We start from the raw sequence: 14,089 nt of genomic DNA on the forward strand, positions 1-14,089 counted from the left end.
TCTGTTAAAGCGGAAGGTTTCTCCAGCTCTTCTTTGTCTGTAAAGGTTTCAGAGTAGCAGCCGTGTTAATCTGTATTCGCAAAAAGAAAAGGAGTACTAGTGGCACCTTAGAAACTACCCAATTTATTTGAGCATAAGCTTTCGTGAGCTACAGCTCACTTCATCGGATGCATTCAGTGGAAAATACAGTGAGGAGATTTATATACACACCGAACATGAAAAAATGGGTGTTATCATACACACTGTAAGGAGAGTGATCGCTTAAGATGAGCTATTACCAGCAGGAGAGCAGGGGGGAGAAAACCTTTTGTAGTGATAATCAGGGTGGGCCATTTCCAGCAGTTAACAGAAATGTCCGAGGAGCAGTGGGGGGTGGGGGAAATAAACACTGGGAAATAGTTTTACTTTGTGTAATGACACATCCACTCCCAGTCTCTATTCAAGCCTAAGTTAATTGTATCCAGTTTGCAAATTAATTCCAATTCAGCAGTGTCTCATTGGAGTCTGTTTTTGAAGTCTTTTTGTTCTAATATTGCGACCTTTAGGTCTGAAATCGAGTGACCAGAGAGATTGAAGTGTTCTCCGACTGGTTTATGAATGTTATAATTCTTGACATCTGATTTGTGTCCATTTATTCTTTTACGTAGAGACTATCCAGTTTGACCAATGTACATGGCAGAGGGGCATTGCTGGCACATGATGGCATATATCACATTGATAGATGTGCAGGTGAACGAGCCTCTGATAGTGTGGCTGATGTTATTAGGCCCTGTGATGGTGTTCCCTGAATAGATATGTGGACACAGTTGGCAACGGGCTTTGTTGCAAGGATAGGTTCCTGGGTTAGTGGTTCTGTTGTGTGGTGTGTGCTTGCTGGTGAGTATTTGCTTCAGATTGGGGGGCTGTCTGTAGGCAGGGACTGGCCTGTCTCCCAAGATCTGTGAGAGTGTTGGGTTGTCCTTCAGGATAGGTTGTAGATCCTTGATGATGCATTGGAGAGGTTTTAGTTGGGGGCTGAAGGTGATGGCTAGTGGCGTTGTGTTATTATCTTTGTTGGGCCTGTCCCGTAGTAGGTGACTCCTGGGTACTCTTCTGGCTCTGTCAATTTGTTTCTTCACTTCAGCAGGTGGGTATTGTAGTTGTAAGAATGCTTGATAGAGATCTTGCAGATGTTTGTCTCTGTCTGAGGGGTTGGAGCAAATGTGGTTGTATCGTAAAGCTTGGCTGTAGACGATGGATCGTGTGGTGTGGTCTCGGTGAAAGCTGGAGGCATGCAGGTAGGAATAGCGGTCAGTAGGTTTCCGGTATAGGGTGGTGTTTATGTGACCCTTGCTGATTAGCACCGTAGTGTCCAGGAAGTGGATCTGTTGTGTGGATTGGTCCAGGCTGAGGTTGATGTTGGGAAGGAAATTGTTGAAATCATGGTGGAATTCCTCAAGGGCTTCTTCTCCATGGGTCCAGATGATGATGAAGTCATCAATATAGCGCAAGTAGAGTAGGGGCGTTAGGGGATGAGAGCTGAGGAAGCGTTGTTCTAAGTCAGCCATAAAAATGTTGACATACTGTGGGACCATGCGGGTACCCATAGCAGTGCCGCTGATTTGAAGATATACATTGTCCCCAAATGTGAAATAGTTATGGGTGAGGACAAAGTCACAAAGTTCAGCCACCAGGTTTGCCTTGACATTATCGGGGATAGCCTCTGTCCTTCATGCCATTGGAGATTTTTTCAAATATTTTGGCATTTTGTCTTTTCGAATGGAGTTCTGCCAGCACGGATTCGTCTCACCATACAGCGATCAGATCCCGTACCTTCCGTTCGGTCCATGTTGGAGCTCTTCGGTGATTCTGGGACTGCATGGTCTCCTGTGATGATGAGCTCTGCATGGTGACCTGTGCAGGTGAGCTCGCCACGCTGGCCAAACAGGAAATGAGATTCAAAAGTTCGCGGGCCTTTTCCTGTCTACCTGGCCAGTGCATCTGAGTTGAGAGCACTGTCCAGAGCGGTCACAACTGAGCACTCTGGGATAGCTTCTAGAGGCCAATACTGTCGAATTGCATCCACAGTACCCCAAATTCGAGCCGGCAAGGCTGATTTCAGCGCTAATCCCCTTGTTGGGGGTGGAGTAAAGAAATAGATTTTAAGAGTCCTTTAAGTAAAAAAAAAAATGGCTGTCATGTGGACGGGTGCAGGGTTAAATCGAGATAACGCTGCTAAATTCGACCTCAACTCGTAGTGTAGACCAGGCCTCTGTAAGACAGAGTCCAGCCTTGAAATTGGTAGAGTCAACGATCTGAAAACCGGTAAACAGGTTCCTGCCTGTGTTGATGCAAATTACCTGCTGACAGGGAGAAGAAAGACTTGCTAATAGCTGTTAGCACAGATATCACACCCAACCAGCCAGTGAATTCTGTTAAGCAAGAGAAATCAGGGTTTGATCCTTCAGGACAAGAAGGAAAAAGAAAACTTGATTTTGCAAAGGGAAGCCACAGGGTAACCCTAAAAGGCCCAAACCCCAATGGTATTAAGCCAAAGGTGTGGCATGACAAGAATAATTGTAAATGGACACTTGCAATAGATTTGATGTTACTGCTAATGGTTATTTTTTTAACTAATATATTATATAGAACTGTAAAAATGTACAAGGTGCCTAATCTTTTGAAAAAACCCTTGAACATGTTAAGAGTGATACATGAAAACACACTTTATGTTAAAAGGCCTTGTAATGCTGATGTTGCACAGTTAGTGCCTGTAAACAGTCCTGGAATTTTTCACGGGAGAAAAGACATTCCAAACTTGATGTCATTTCAAAGTTTGGAAGAAACTAAAACTTTGTCAGTAGAAAGGAAAAATTAAAACTCCTGCCTAGAAGCTTGAGGACCTATGCTCTTATTTCAGTGCACAGCACAGAGGGGAGAAAAAAATGCAGTAATTCCACACAAAACAGGCCACAGACCAAACAGGGAAACATAGATGCAAGGGTTGTTTCCTCCAAACGTATTATATTCAGTAGCATCGTTCCATTGTAAAGGACAAGGACTAACATAAATAAATTCCAAGCATCTCTTCACAAATATCTTCAGTTCTTTTAGAAAAAGGAAGTCCTCTCCAGGTTCTAGTTCCTCTGTTTAGTTTACATTAAATAGAATTCACTCCTTTGTAAAATGTCTCACTTATCTAAAAGTAATTCAATCTCCTTTACATTGTACAACTGCTAGTACTATTGTGCAGATTCCTTCATGGTCCTCCTTAACACTCCTCACCACAGTCCATTCAGTGGTTCTAAGTAACACCTGCCGTATTTTCAGGGAAATCCTTCGACCCCCATACCCACATCGTCTATGCTGTCGCAAATGTGATCTGCACTGTGGTTTTTGGCCATCGCTTCTCCAGTGAGGATGATTCCTTCAACCGGCTCATCAAAGCCATCTATTTTGTGATCTTCTTCCAGGCCACTATCTGGGGCAGGGTGAGCATACAGTTATTCCGGTTCTTGTCACTGTAAAGTTTATCTATGCTTCACCAGGAAAACCAAAGGGTTAATGGTTACTGAATGGTTACTGTACATACATAGTACAGAGAGATGGACATCTACCACAGGATGTAATTTCCAAAAAGTATTATGCAGGATTTTTGCTTATGAAGCAGTAAATACACACTTCATAGATCTCATGTCTTATTTATAGGACACCATCAGTAAATCATGTGGCCCAAGACTTGAGTTATTAGTACAAATCATTACTTCTTTTGGCAGCAGATTTCCAAATCATTTAATGTGTTTCAAAACCAAGAAACGTTTACATAAACGTGTGCGTCTTGAACCAGATTTCTAAATGCTAGTACTAAACCTAACACTCTTGGAATGCTGATTTTGTACTTGGAAACTGAGACATAAAAGTACAGTTAATAAAATCCAAAACTTTGAAGCCCTGTCATTTTGAGCAGATTTCTGATCAGTCTTGCTCAAGATCTGATCTACAAATCCTAAATGTATGTTCTATACTGCATTCTCTCTCAGAATTTATGTTTAAACTAATCTGCACGTATATTCTGTATGGATGATGCTTTTTCTTCTCCTTTTAAGGCCAGAAGGGGCCATCAAATTATCTTGTCTGACCTCTTGTATGATACAGAGGCCATAGAATTTCATCATGACTAAACCATATTTTTAAACTAGGGCTGTCGATTAATCGCAGTTAACTCACGCGATTAACTCAAAAAAATTAATCGCGATTAAAAAAATTAATCGCAATTAATCGCAGTTTTAATCGCATTGTTAAACAATAGAATACCAATTGAAATTTATTAAATATTTTGAATGTTTTTCTACATTTTCATATATATTGTATCTGGGTTGTAATTGAAATCAAGGTGTATATTATTTTTTATTACAAATATTTGCACTGTAAAAATAATAAACAAAAGAAATAGTATGAAGTGAATTGAAAAATACAAGTACTGGAGTGCAATCTCTCTATCATGAAAGTGCAGCTTACAAATGTAGATTTTTTTGTTACATAACTTCACTCAAAAACAAAACAACGTAAAACTTCAGAGCCTACAAGTCCACTCAGTCCTATTTCTTGTTCAGCCAATCGCCAAAGACAAACAAGTTTGTTACATTTACAGGAGATCATGCTGCCCGCTTCTTATTTACAATGTCACCAGAAAGTGAGAAAAGGTGTTCACATGGCACTTTTGTAGCTGGCATTGCAAGGTATTAACATGCCAGATATGCTAAACATTCATATTCCCCTTCTTGCTTCGACCACCATTCCAGAGGACAGGCTTCCATGCCGATGACGCTCGTTAAAAAAATAATGTGTTAATTAAATTTGTGACTGAACTCCTTGGGGGAGAATTGTATGGCCCCTACTCTGTTTTACCCACATTCTGCCATACATTTCGTGATATAGCAGTCTCGGATGATGACCCAGCACATGTTGCTCATTTTAAGAACACTTTCACTGCAGATTTCAGAAAATGCAAAGAAGGTACCAATGTGAGATTTCTAAAGATCGCTACAGCACTCGACTCAAGGTTTAAGAATCTGAAGTGTCTTCCAAAATCCGAGAGGCAAAAGGTTTGGAGCATGCTTTCAGAAGTCTTAAAACAGCAACACTCCTATGTGGAAACTACAGAACCCGAACCACCAAAAAAGAAAATCAACCTTCTGCTAGTGGCATCTAACTCAGATAATGAAAATGAACATGTGTTGGTCCACACTGCCTTGGATTGGTACAGAGCAGAACCCGTCATCAGCATGAACACATGTCCCCTGGAATGGTGGTTGAAGCATGAAGGGATATATGAATCTTTAGTGCATCTGGCACGTAAATATCTTGTGATGCTGGCTACAACAGTGCCATGCGAATGCCTGTTCTCACTTTCTGGTGACATTATAAACAAGAAGCGGGCAGCATTATCTCCAGCAAATGTGAACAAACTTGTTTGTCTGAGCAATTGGCTGAATGAGAAGTAGGACTGAGTGGATTTGCAGGCTCTAAAATTTTGCATTGTTTTGTTTTTGAATGCAAGTTTTTTGTACATAATTCTACATTTGCAAGTTCAACTTCCATGATAAAGAGATTTCCCTACAGTACTTGTATTAGGTGAATTGAAAAATACTATTTTTTTTTTTACAGTGCAAATACTTGTAATCAAAAATAAATATAAAGTGAGCACTGTACACTTTGTATTCTGTGTTGTAACTGAAATCAATATCTTTGAAAATGTAGAAAACATCCAAAATATTAAAATAAATGGTATTATATTATGGTTTAACACTGTGATTAATCACACAATTAATCACGATTAATTTTTTTAATCGCTTGACAGCCCTATTTTAAACGTATCTGAAGTTTATCTGTTTATTGGGCTATGTTGCCTTTCTGGCATTCTAGTATTCACTGATAGTATTTTTGGGTACCCGGAGGCCTTCAAGTAGGGGTGCTTCAGAAATTAAAACATAAATGTAAGTGAACTCTGCAGAAGTTGCTCTGCTTACAGCCCTAGAGACCAAAATCCTCTAGCCACAGAAGAGGCACAGCATAAGCAATGCAAAAGAAAGCTTCCCACAAATGACTTCCTAACGGTGCATCTCATCTCTGTTTTGGAGGGAACACATCTAGGAATTCAGCCTCCATACCCACTCAGTCTTCAGTCTCTTTAGCGAGGAAGTTAAACAGGGTGACAATAGCATAGGTGCTGCGCCTGCTCCCTAGTAACTAGACTTGGGGTACTACCACCGGCTCCATGACCACACACGTCACTGAGCAGATGTCACCTCTCTCCAGCTTCTGGTCAACATGCTCCATGGCCTGGGCTCATGGTGTCTGTGGGTCTGTCTACACTGCAATAAAACGGCCGAAGCTGCCCCGTCAGCTGAGTCAGGCTTGTGGGGCTCAGACTGCGGGGCTATAATATTGCAGTGGAGATGTTTGGTCTGGAGCCCAGACTCTAAGACCCTGCAATGGGGGAGAGACCCAGAGCCCAGGCTCCACCTCGACCCCAATAGCTGCACTGCAATTTTACAGCCCAGAAGCCTGAGCCCCACAAGCCCGAATTAGCTGATAGCGATGAGCCACGGGTGTTTTATTGCAGAGTAGACATAACTTAAAAACAGTCCAAAGCTCCAGGAAAAAGACCGTGGTCAGCAACTGTGCCCCTCTGGCACAAAGGAACGCTCAACATCTGGGGGTGATCCAAGACTGTGGATTGAATTCCCCCAGGCACTAAGGACCATGACAGACCTAACTACTTTCCACACCTAATGCAAGGTGCATTTCTTTAACCTTGCCTTCTCTTACCTAAACACAGAGCAACAAGTATATTTATATTAAAAACACCCTTCTGAAACAAGACTCTCCAATGCACATGCTCTGGGGAGAGAATGAGCGAACAAACTCCATGATAGGTGTGCAGACAAGTTGTTTAATGAACACTGGAGAGCACTCAGATACTACCATGAATAAGCACAGTACAAAAATGCATGTAGAACAGATCAGTTTAGTCCAGATCAGAACTGACTTAAAGCAGAGGTTAAAAGGTTTCATATTCCTACTAGAAATGTAAACCCTCCAGTCCCTTCATACTTTTATTTAAGTTTTCATGACACTTTAAACTTCCTCAGGTTCACTTGCTTATATCAGAGAACTCACATCATCTCCCCTATGTTTTACCCATAGATGTATGATGCTTTCCCATGGTTTATGCATCATCTCCCAGGACCTCACCAGGAAGTGTTTGTGTACACCAATTTTATGCATAATTTAGTTAAGAACGAAGTCCGAAGTCATGAGGAGAGATGGAAAGAAGATGATCCACAGGATCTCATTGACTTCTACCTGGCTCAGATAGCAAAAGTAAGTGCCTGTACTCTGTATAACACGAGCTTCTCCTTAGCCTCACTGTCCACTGCAGAGAGACTTAGTTGAAGGATTGCTAAATAATTTTATAGATTAATATTTCAAATCTTCCTGTAATTTGGGACTTCAGAAGCATTTTTGTTTCCTCCCCGCCATTTGTTGGACATTTCACGAGACGTTTTCATCAAGCAACACTAACCGTGTCAGCTGCCTCCCCTGCGCCCCCTTGTGGCTAAGGATGGTGCTGCTGCAATACCCAGCCTCAGTTTCCGCTCTTGGTTCCTCACACTCAAAAGAGGCTTTCCCAAGTCCAGCAGCAGCAGCACCTCTTTGGGCTGATTTTAACGAAGTTCCAAAACAAACACAAAAGCTTTCCCACTCAGCCTTAAGCTGGGCAGAGCCCCTTTTTGCTGAGGTACTGTCTCTTCCTCTGTTCTCTAAGCCACTGGAGCAGACGCCAGGCCTGGCCCCCTTCTTGGTCTCTCCCCAAAAGGAAAACAAAATCGTCCAGATGGGTCTTTCTACCCAGCCCCAAATCCCCTCCCAGGAATCACTACAGGAGGCAAACATGCTCCCTGCAGCTTCACTCTGTCGCCCCCATCCATTTGGCCATCCACCAGCCTCTGTTTTTCTACCTCCCCAGAGGTTCGATTTAGTCACACACCTGCCTGTCACATGACTTGCTTCCTTCTCTCCGCCAGGGGAGGAAAATTAGCTGTGTCACAGATGGGCTGAGAGATACGTCCCTTTAGAAGGGCCTGCCAACCTGTGAAAAATTTGTTAATTACCACACAGTCAACCGTACTCCTGTAGAACCTTCTGCTTTCAAATCTTGTGAATGTCACCTTCAGACCAAAGATGACCCCACCTCCACCTTTAATGAAGATAACATGGTTCAGACTGTGGCTGATCTTTTGCTGGGAGGGACAGAAACCACAACTATCACCTTGTGCTGGGCACTCCTCTATATGCTGCAATACCCAGATATCCAAGGTGAGTGAATGCGCATCAAAGGGACACACATTAAAGTTTGCCAATAATTACTAAACAAATATTAGCTCAGATTAACAGGGTGCTGTAAGATAAAGTGACCTGCCAGCAATGAACATCAGTGCTTAGCTGTTAATATCTAACAGCTCAGAAAGGAGAATTTAATCTATGAAATATCATGAAAGGAAATAGAAATATGCTGTCACCCCACCAGCTGCATGAAATGCAACACCAGCAGGCTATTGGTCTCCCCCTTCATACTAAGACAATGGCGAGGGAAGATAGCAGGCTAAAGGGGCAATTTCACAAGTAAAACAAGCATATTTTCTCTCACGAATACTTTCTCATTGCCAAAGTAGAAACAGTGAACAGCACTTAAAAATTTACCTAATCTGACATGTATTTATAACTTTCCTGTCAAAAGATATGGTGAATATAATGGGAATATGTCAATGTCCCTTGTTTCATCTAAACGGGAATATGCAGGCACTTCTGTAAAGATTAATTTGAAAGAGAAGTACCATTTGAGAAATTACCATGAGCTCTGGGGAAACGCTCCCCCTCTCTAAAGATCAACTTCAAACCAATGCAGGGATCAAACCACACTCCAAATCATCTCAAGGCAACGTATTCTTATTTTACAAAACCCTGGATTGTGTAGGTCCAGTCAAGGGACACACAGCAAGTTAACACAGCTTTGTAAAGAGATGGGCGTATTAAAAAGAAAACCAGAAAAAGGGACGAAAAATATTCACCGGTTATCAGTAAAACCGAGTATTTCTTTGCAGAGAGAGTCCAGAAGGAACTAGACACGGTTCTGGAACCTTCCCAACTAATCCACTATGAGGACCGGAAGAAACTGCCTTACACAAACGCTGTGATTCATGAGATCTTGCGCTGCAGCAACATTACTGCTGTCGGGGCCCCTCGGCAGTGCGTGAAGGATACAACAGTGCTGGGGTTTCCCGTTGAAAAGGTACAACGGTATTCCCCATGTTAATGACCCCTGCTTCTTTTGCATCATTATTACTAAAGGCACGTCTACACTAGAGACATACATCAACTTATGTTAGGTTGACTTACAGACACTGTTACAGCCTACAGCAGAGGGGGGCAAACTACGGCCCACAGGCCATATCCAGCCCTCAGGACCCTTCCCTCTGGCCCCTGAGCTCCTGCCAGGGAACGGGGTCAGGACAGGCTTGCAGAGGAGCCAGCCCAATTCCCCCGCAGCGTGGTGAGCGGGCCAGAGGCTAGCCCCTGGTCCCTCCCCCTTCCCTCCCTCACAGTCACAGTTCCCCCAGCTCCTGGGCAGCATGGCTGCAGCTCCAGCCGGGCGGCACGGCTATAGCGTGGCCAGGGGGAGTTACTGGGGGCGGAGGGGGGCGAGGAGCAGGGGGAGTTGCAGGAGGGCGGTCAAGGGGTCTGGGCCCTGCTGCCAGGGACAGTGGCAGAGCAAGCCAGGGCCCCCCTCCACCTCCAGCATGCTTGGCCCCTGTCCCCAGCAGCCAAGCCCAAACAGGGAGCGAGCCCTGCCCGACTGCCAGAGAGAGCAGCCAAACAAGCAGGGGAAACGCACAGGGAAAGGACTGAGCCCCCCTTTCCCCCACCCCACAGATAAGGTGGGGCAGGAGAGCAGGGAGGGTTGGATAGGGGGCAGGGGGGCTTCAGGGGGTCAGTCACGGGGTGGGGAGCAGGGAGGATTGGACAGGGGACGGGCGTCCTGGGGGGATGATCAGGGGGCAGAGAGCAGGGGTGTTTGGATAAGATGCAGGAGTCCCAGGGAGCAGTGGCCAGGCCATGCATAGCCTCCCCCAGCCTTCCCTACCTGGCCCTCTATACAATTTTTGTACCCGATGTGGCCCTAGGGCCAAAAAGTTTGCTCACCCCGGCCTACAGTCTACACTACAGATTTACAGTTGTAATTACTGCTGTGGCTGATGTCCACACTACCCTCCTGTTGGTGGCATGCGTCCTCACTAGAAGCACTTCCATTGACTGAAGAGGGGCAGTGTAGGGAGGCTAAGAGCCAGGGCTCTCAGCTCCCTGCAGCTCCCCACTGGGAGCCCAGCTGCTCCTCCCCACCCCCAGGCTCTTGGTTCCCCACTCCCACCTGCGAGTGGAGGCCAGCCACCCAGGGTTCATGCCTCCCTGCTCACAGCTGGGTGCAGGGGGCAGCTGCCCAGGCTTCTCGGCTCCCTGAGTGGGAAGCCGCCTTGCAACAGCCCAGCCAGGCTCCAGCTACCCAGCTTTCTTGTCAATTTCACTGCTCCAGCATGGAGCTGTAAAATTGATAAGTCAGCCAACAGCTGCTGTGGCTACACAGACACTGTGTTGTCATAACTACACCAACGTAAGTCCTATGCCTCTCGTGGAGGTGGAGTTATTATGTCGGTGTAGCAGGGCACTTACATCAGTGGGACAAAGCTGTGGTGTGTACACTGACATAATTAGGTCAATGTAAAGTGCCTTCCATCCACCTAACTGTGTAGCGTAGACCAGGCCTAAGTATTCATGTTACACTCATGCCTCGCTATCCTAATCAAGGATCAGGGCCCCACTGTGGTAAGAACTTCAGAAAAAATAGCCAAGACGACAGTCCCTGCCCCCAAACACTTTCCGTCTATACATGAGACAGGACAGAACAGGCAAATAGGGTGGAAGTAGGTAGGGAGTTGAAAAATGACCACAGCTTTGCAGAAGTAGTCTAGGCCTGTAGGCATTATGGCATCAAGAAGGTTTTAAGGGTCGGGGAAGAGAGATGGTGGTGTGCTTTATCAATTTGATTGGGCATTTTCCCCACACATATGAGAGGATCACGGGAGAAAGCCTGGAGGCGTTTGAGGGAGATGATGATTAGGGCTGCCGTCAATACCAAGCAAAGGCAGGAGCCAACTATTCAATGTGCCAGTAGATCTTACCGATAGCATGGGGCTCACTGGTGAAGGGCCAGAAATGCAAAGACAAGGAGCTAGTGTCTGATGTGGTGTGATAGACGGACCCAGCAAAGAAATGGAAAGAGACGGTTAATGTGGTTAGAGTGACAAGCCATGAATGCAATCTTAGTAGCAGAATTTTGAATACACTTGAGAGGGACAATGTAGCTGGCATCAAGGCCAGAGAAGAAGAGATTATAAGGCTCATGGCATAAAACGATAAGATTAGATGACAGTCTGGACACAGACAAGGCCAAATCTTTGAAATATTATATTGGTGGCAGCAGCAAGATTTGGCTGCAGTCTAGATTTGTGAGTTTGGAGAGAAGGCCAAGTTGATGAGAACATCCAAATTATGGTCTTGCAACAACTGGGAGGGTGGTGGTGTTATCCACAGTGATGGAGTAAATGGAGAAAGAAGAAGGCCAAAACTCAGTTTTGACCATGTTGAATTGAAGGTTCCAGCTGGACATCCATGAAGAAATGTTAGAAAAGCTATCTCAGATGTAGAACTGGATGGAGAGGAACTCAAAGCAGTAGTTACAGAAGACATATTCTATGTGTGGTGGTGGAGGGGAAAGGGACAGGGAAGTAAGTGGGGTCAAGGTTAGATTTTTTTCATGATAGGGAAGAGAAAAGCATGCATTTATTGAGAGGAGTGAGTGGTTAAGAAAGAGCAAGGAAGAGGGTGAATGGGGTGAAGGGAAGTAGAGTAGGATCGGGTTGCTGGGACAGATGGATTAGAGGGCAGATGAGAAACCTCTGTGTCAGTAATAGAGGAGAAGGAGAGAATGTGATAAAAGGAAAAAGAGGACAATTTGTAACAGAACATTTGAGTACAGTACTATCAGATGTGACCCTGGTGAACCACGCTGATAAGCAGAGAAATGAGGCTAGACAGTCTGAGCCACACAGCTGCTGTAAAAGGGCATAGACTTGTTGATGTCAATGAAGCCACACTGATTTACACAAGCTGAGAACCTGCTCCTGTTTTTAATGCTTAGCTAACAAAGACTAATTCACAAATAGAAGACAATTAAGTTTTGCTTCTTTTTCAGGGCACAATTGTATTGCCAAACTTACACTCTGCTGTATACGATTCTGAACACTGGGAGACCCCATGGAAGTTCAACCCGAGTCACTTTCTCGATTCAGATGGCAACTTTGTAAACAATGAAGCATTCATACCTTTCTCAGCAGGTATTTCACTGGCATCTAAATCTGCTTGCTCCAAGTATGTAAGCATGTGAGATGCTAGCTACATACATGGGGCAGCTAGCCCTTCCCGCTGGTCCCACCGTGGCAGCCATGCTTTATTTCTAGTGATCTAGCATGGGCATGTCTCCATGACCTGCCTGTGAATTACATCCCCGGCTCGAAGCATAGACATACCCAAAGCCAGATATATATCTAGCATCTCAGGTAAAGAAAATTATACAGATTATGTCCCTCTGAGGCAACTTCTCACCTTAGCGTCCAAGAGACTCAGCAGAATTTTGTTTGGAAATTCACTTTTCTCTGACTCACTCTGTGCAATCATTTGTAGGAGTAATGCCCTTCTCTTGTTCCTTCCGTAGGGCATCGGGTGTGTTTGGGGGAACAGATGGCAAGAACTGAGCTCTTCATCTTCTTTGTAAACCTGCTGCGGGTGTTCACATTCCAGCTTCCAGAGGGAGTGAAGGAAGTCAATCTAAACTATATTTTAGGGGCTATATTGCAGCCACATCCATATAAGCTCCATGTGGTTCCACGCTAGTCTGCAATGAACCATAAATGGAGGTGATTCTGTCAGGGATTTTAATATTCATCTTGTACTTTATCTTATTAGTCTTATTTGATAATTCAGTATTGTGACAGTGGATGGAGATAGTTTTATTTAGGAACACAGACTTATTAAATTTTAACTTTTAAAAAATAAATGCATTTGCCAAAGATCAAGCGATCTTCAGTGTACAAAAGTGCAAGGTAACACCTATTGGAAAGAATTATCTAAACTATTTCTACACAGTAGAGATACTGATGAACTAGCTGTAGTCCCACCACAGCTGCACAATTGTCCAGATATAATAAAGATGCATTATTTTAACTGAACTTCAGTGTGTACCATTCACTCTTCTGTGTTCACAAAACCTCTCTTCTCTCCTTCAAAGTTCATTTCACATGTTTTTATCCAAAGGCTATCAATGTACTTTGGGTCCCCCTTCCTTTACTCTCTCTGGGAGGACTATTCACAGTAGTAAAGTTAAGCATGCACATGTCTGCAGTTTTAGGGCCTCATTTCCTCTCACAACCACCATTCTTTTGAATGTCCCTTTGGATTTGGCAATGTGACGTGTCACTATAGTGTTACAGATTCTTTTTGTTCGCCTTCTTCTCCTGGTTTCCTCATTAAAGCTACTGTCTCTTGACAAGTTGCTTATGCATCTGTTTTGTTATATCAATCACGGCATCTCCAGGAACCAACTCTTTTTTTCCTTAAGAATCCCTTGTTTCCCCTTACAACTCCATCCTCTTTTGAGAAGTTAGTGGAACAACATTCTACTACTGGTTACTTAAAGTGAGGGCACTGAGCAGTTGAGAACTGAAGAAATTAGATCAAATTACCACCATTTCTTAGGATCACCCTTAGATATAACACTATTCTATGAAAATTAAGGGTTTGGTGCACTTGGTACTACCATTTATTGCATCACCATCCCACTAATCTCAACCAAACGTATCGCGCTCTGTTGATTCCACTTCTGAAAAGGTTCCGTTTCCAAATCAGCTGCGCGCAGCCTAGTTTTCTTCAGTTT

At 44.1% G+C, this 14,089-nt stretch overlaps 1 protein-coding gene across 1 annotated transcript in view; it reads left to right on the forward strand.

The window, feature by feature from the left end:
- The window catches only part of LOC144270278 (cytochrome P450 2J2-like), a 29,120-nt gene extending 16,070 nt beyond the window's left edge, over positions 1-13,050 (forward strand). Inside the window, exons 4-9 of the mRNA XM_077826641.1 lie at positions 3,310-3,470; positions 7,189-7,365; positions 8,220-8,361; positions 9,147-9,334; positions 12,353-12,494; positions 12,872-13,050. Of these exons, the coding sequence (XP_077682767.1) occupies positions 3,310-3,470; positions 7,189-7,365; positions 8,220-8,361; positions 9,147-9,334; positions 12,353-12,494; positions 12,872-13,050 (989 nt within the window). The remainder of the gene's footprint in view (positions 1-3,309; positions 3,471-7,188; positions 7,366-8,219; positions 8,362-9,146; positions 9,335-12,352; positions 12,495-12,871) is intronic.
- The last annotated feature ends 1,039 nt before the right edge of the window (positions 13,051-14,089 follow it).

The sequence above is a fragment of the Eretmochelys imbricata genome, chromosome 9 (genome assembly GCF_965152235.1).
Source record: "Eretmochelys imbricata isolate rEreImb1 chromosome 9, rEreImb1.hap1, whole genome shotgun sequence".
Taxonomy (NCBI): domain Eukaryota; kingdom Metazoa; phylum Chordata; order Testudines; family Cheloniidae; genus Eretmochelys; species Eretmochelys imbricata.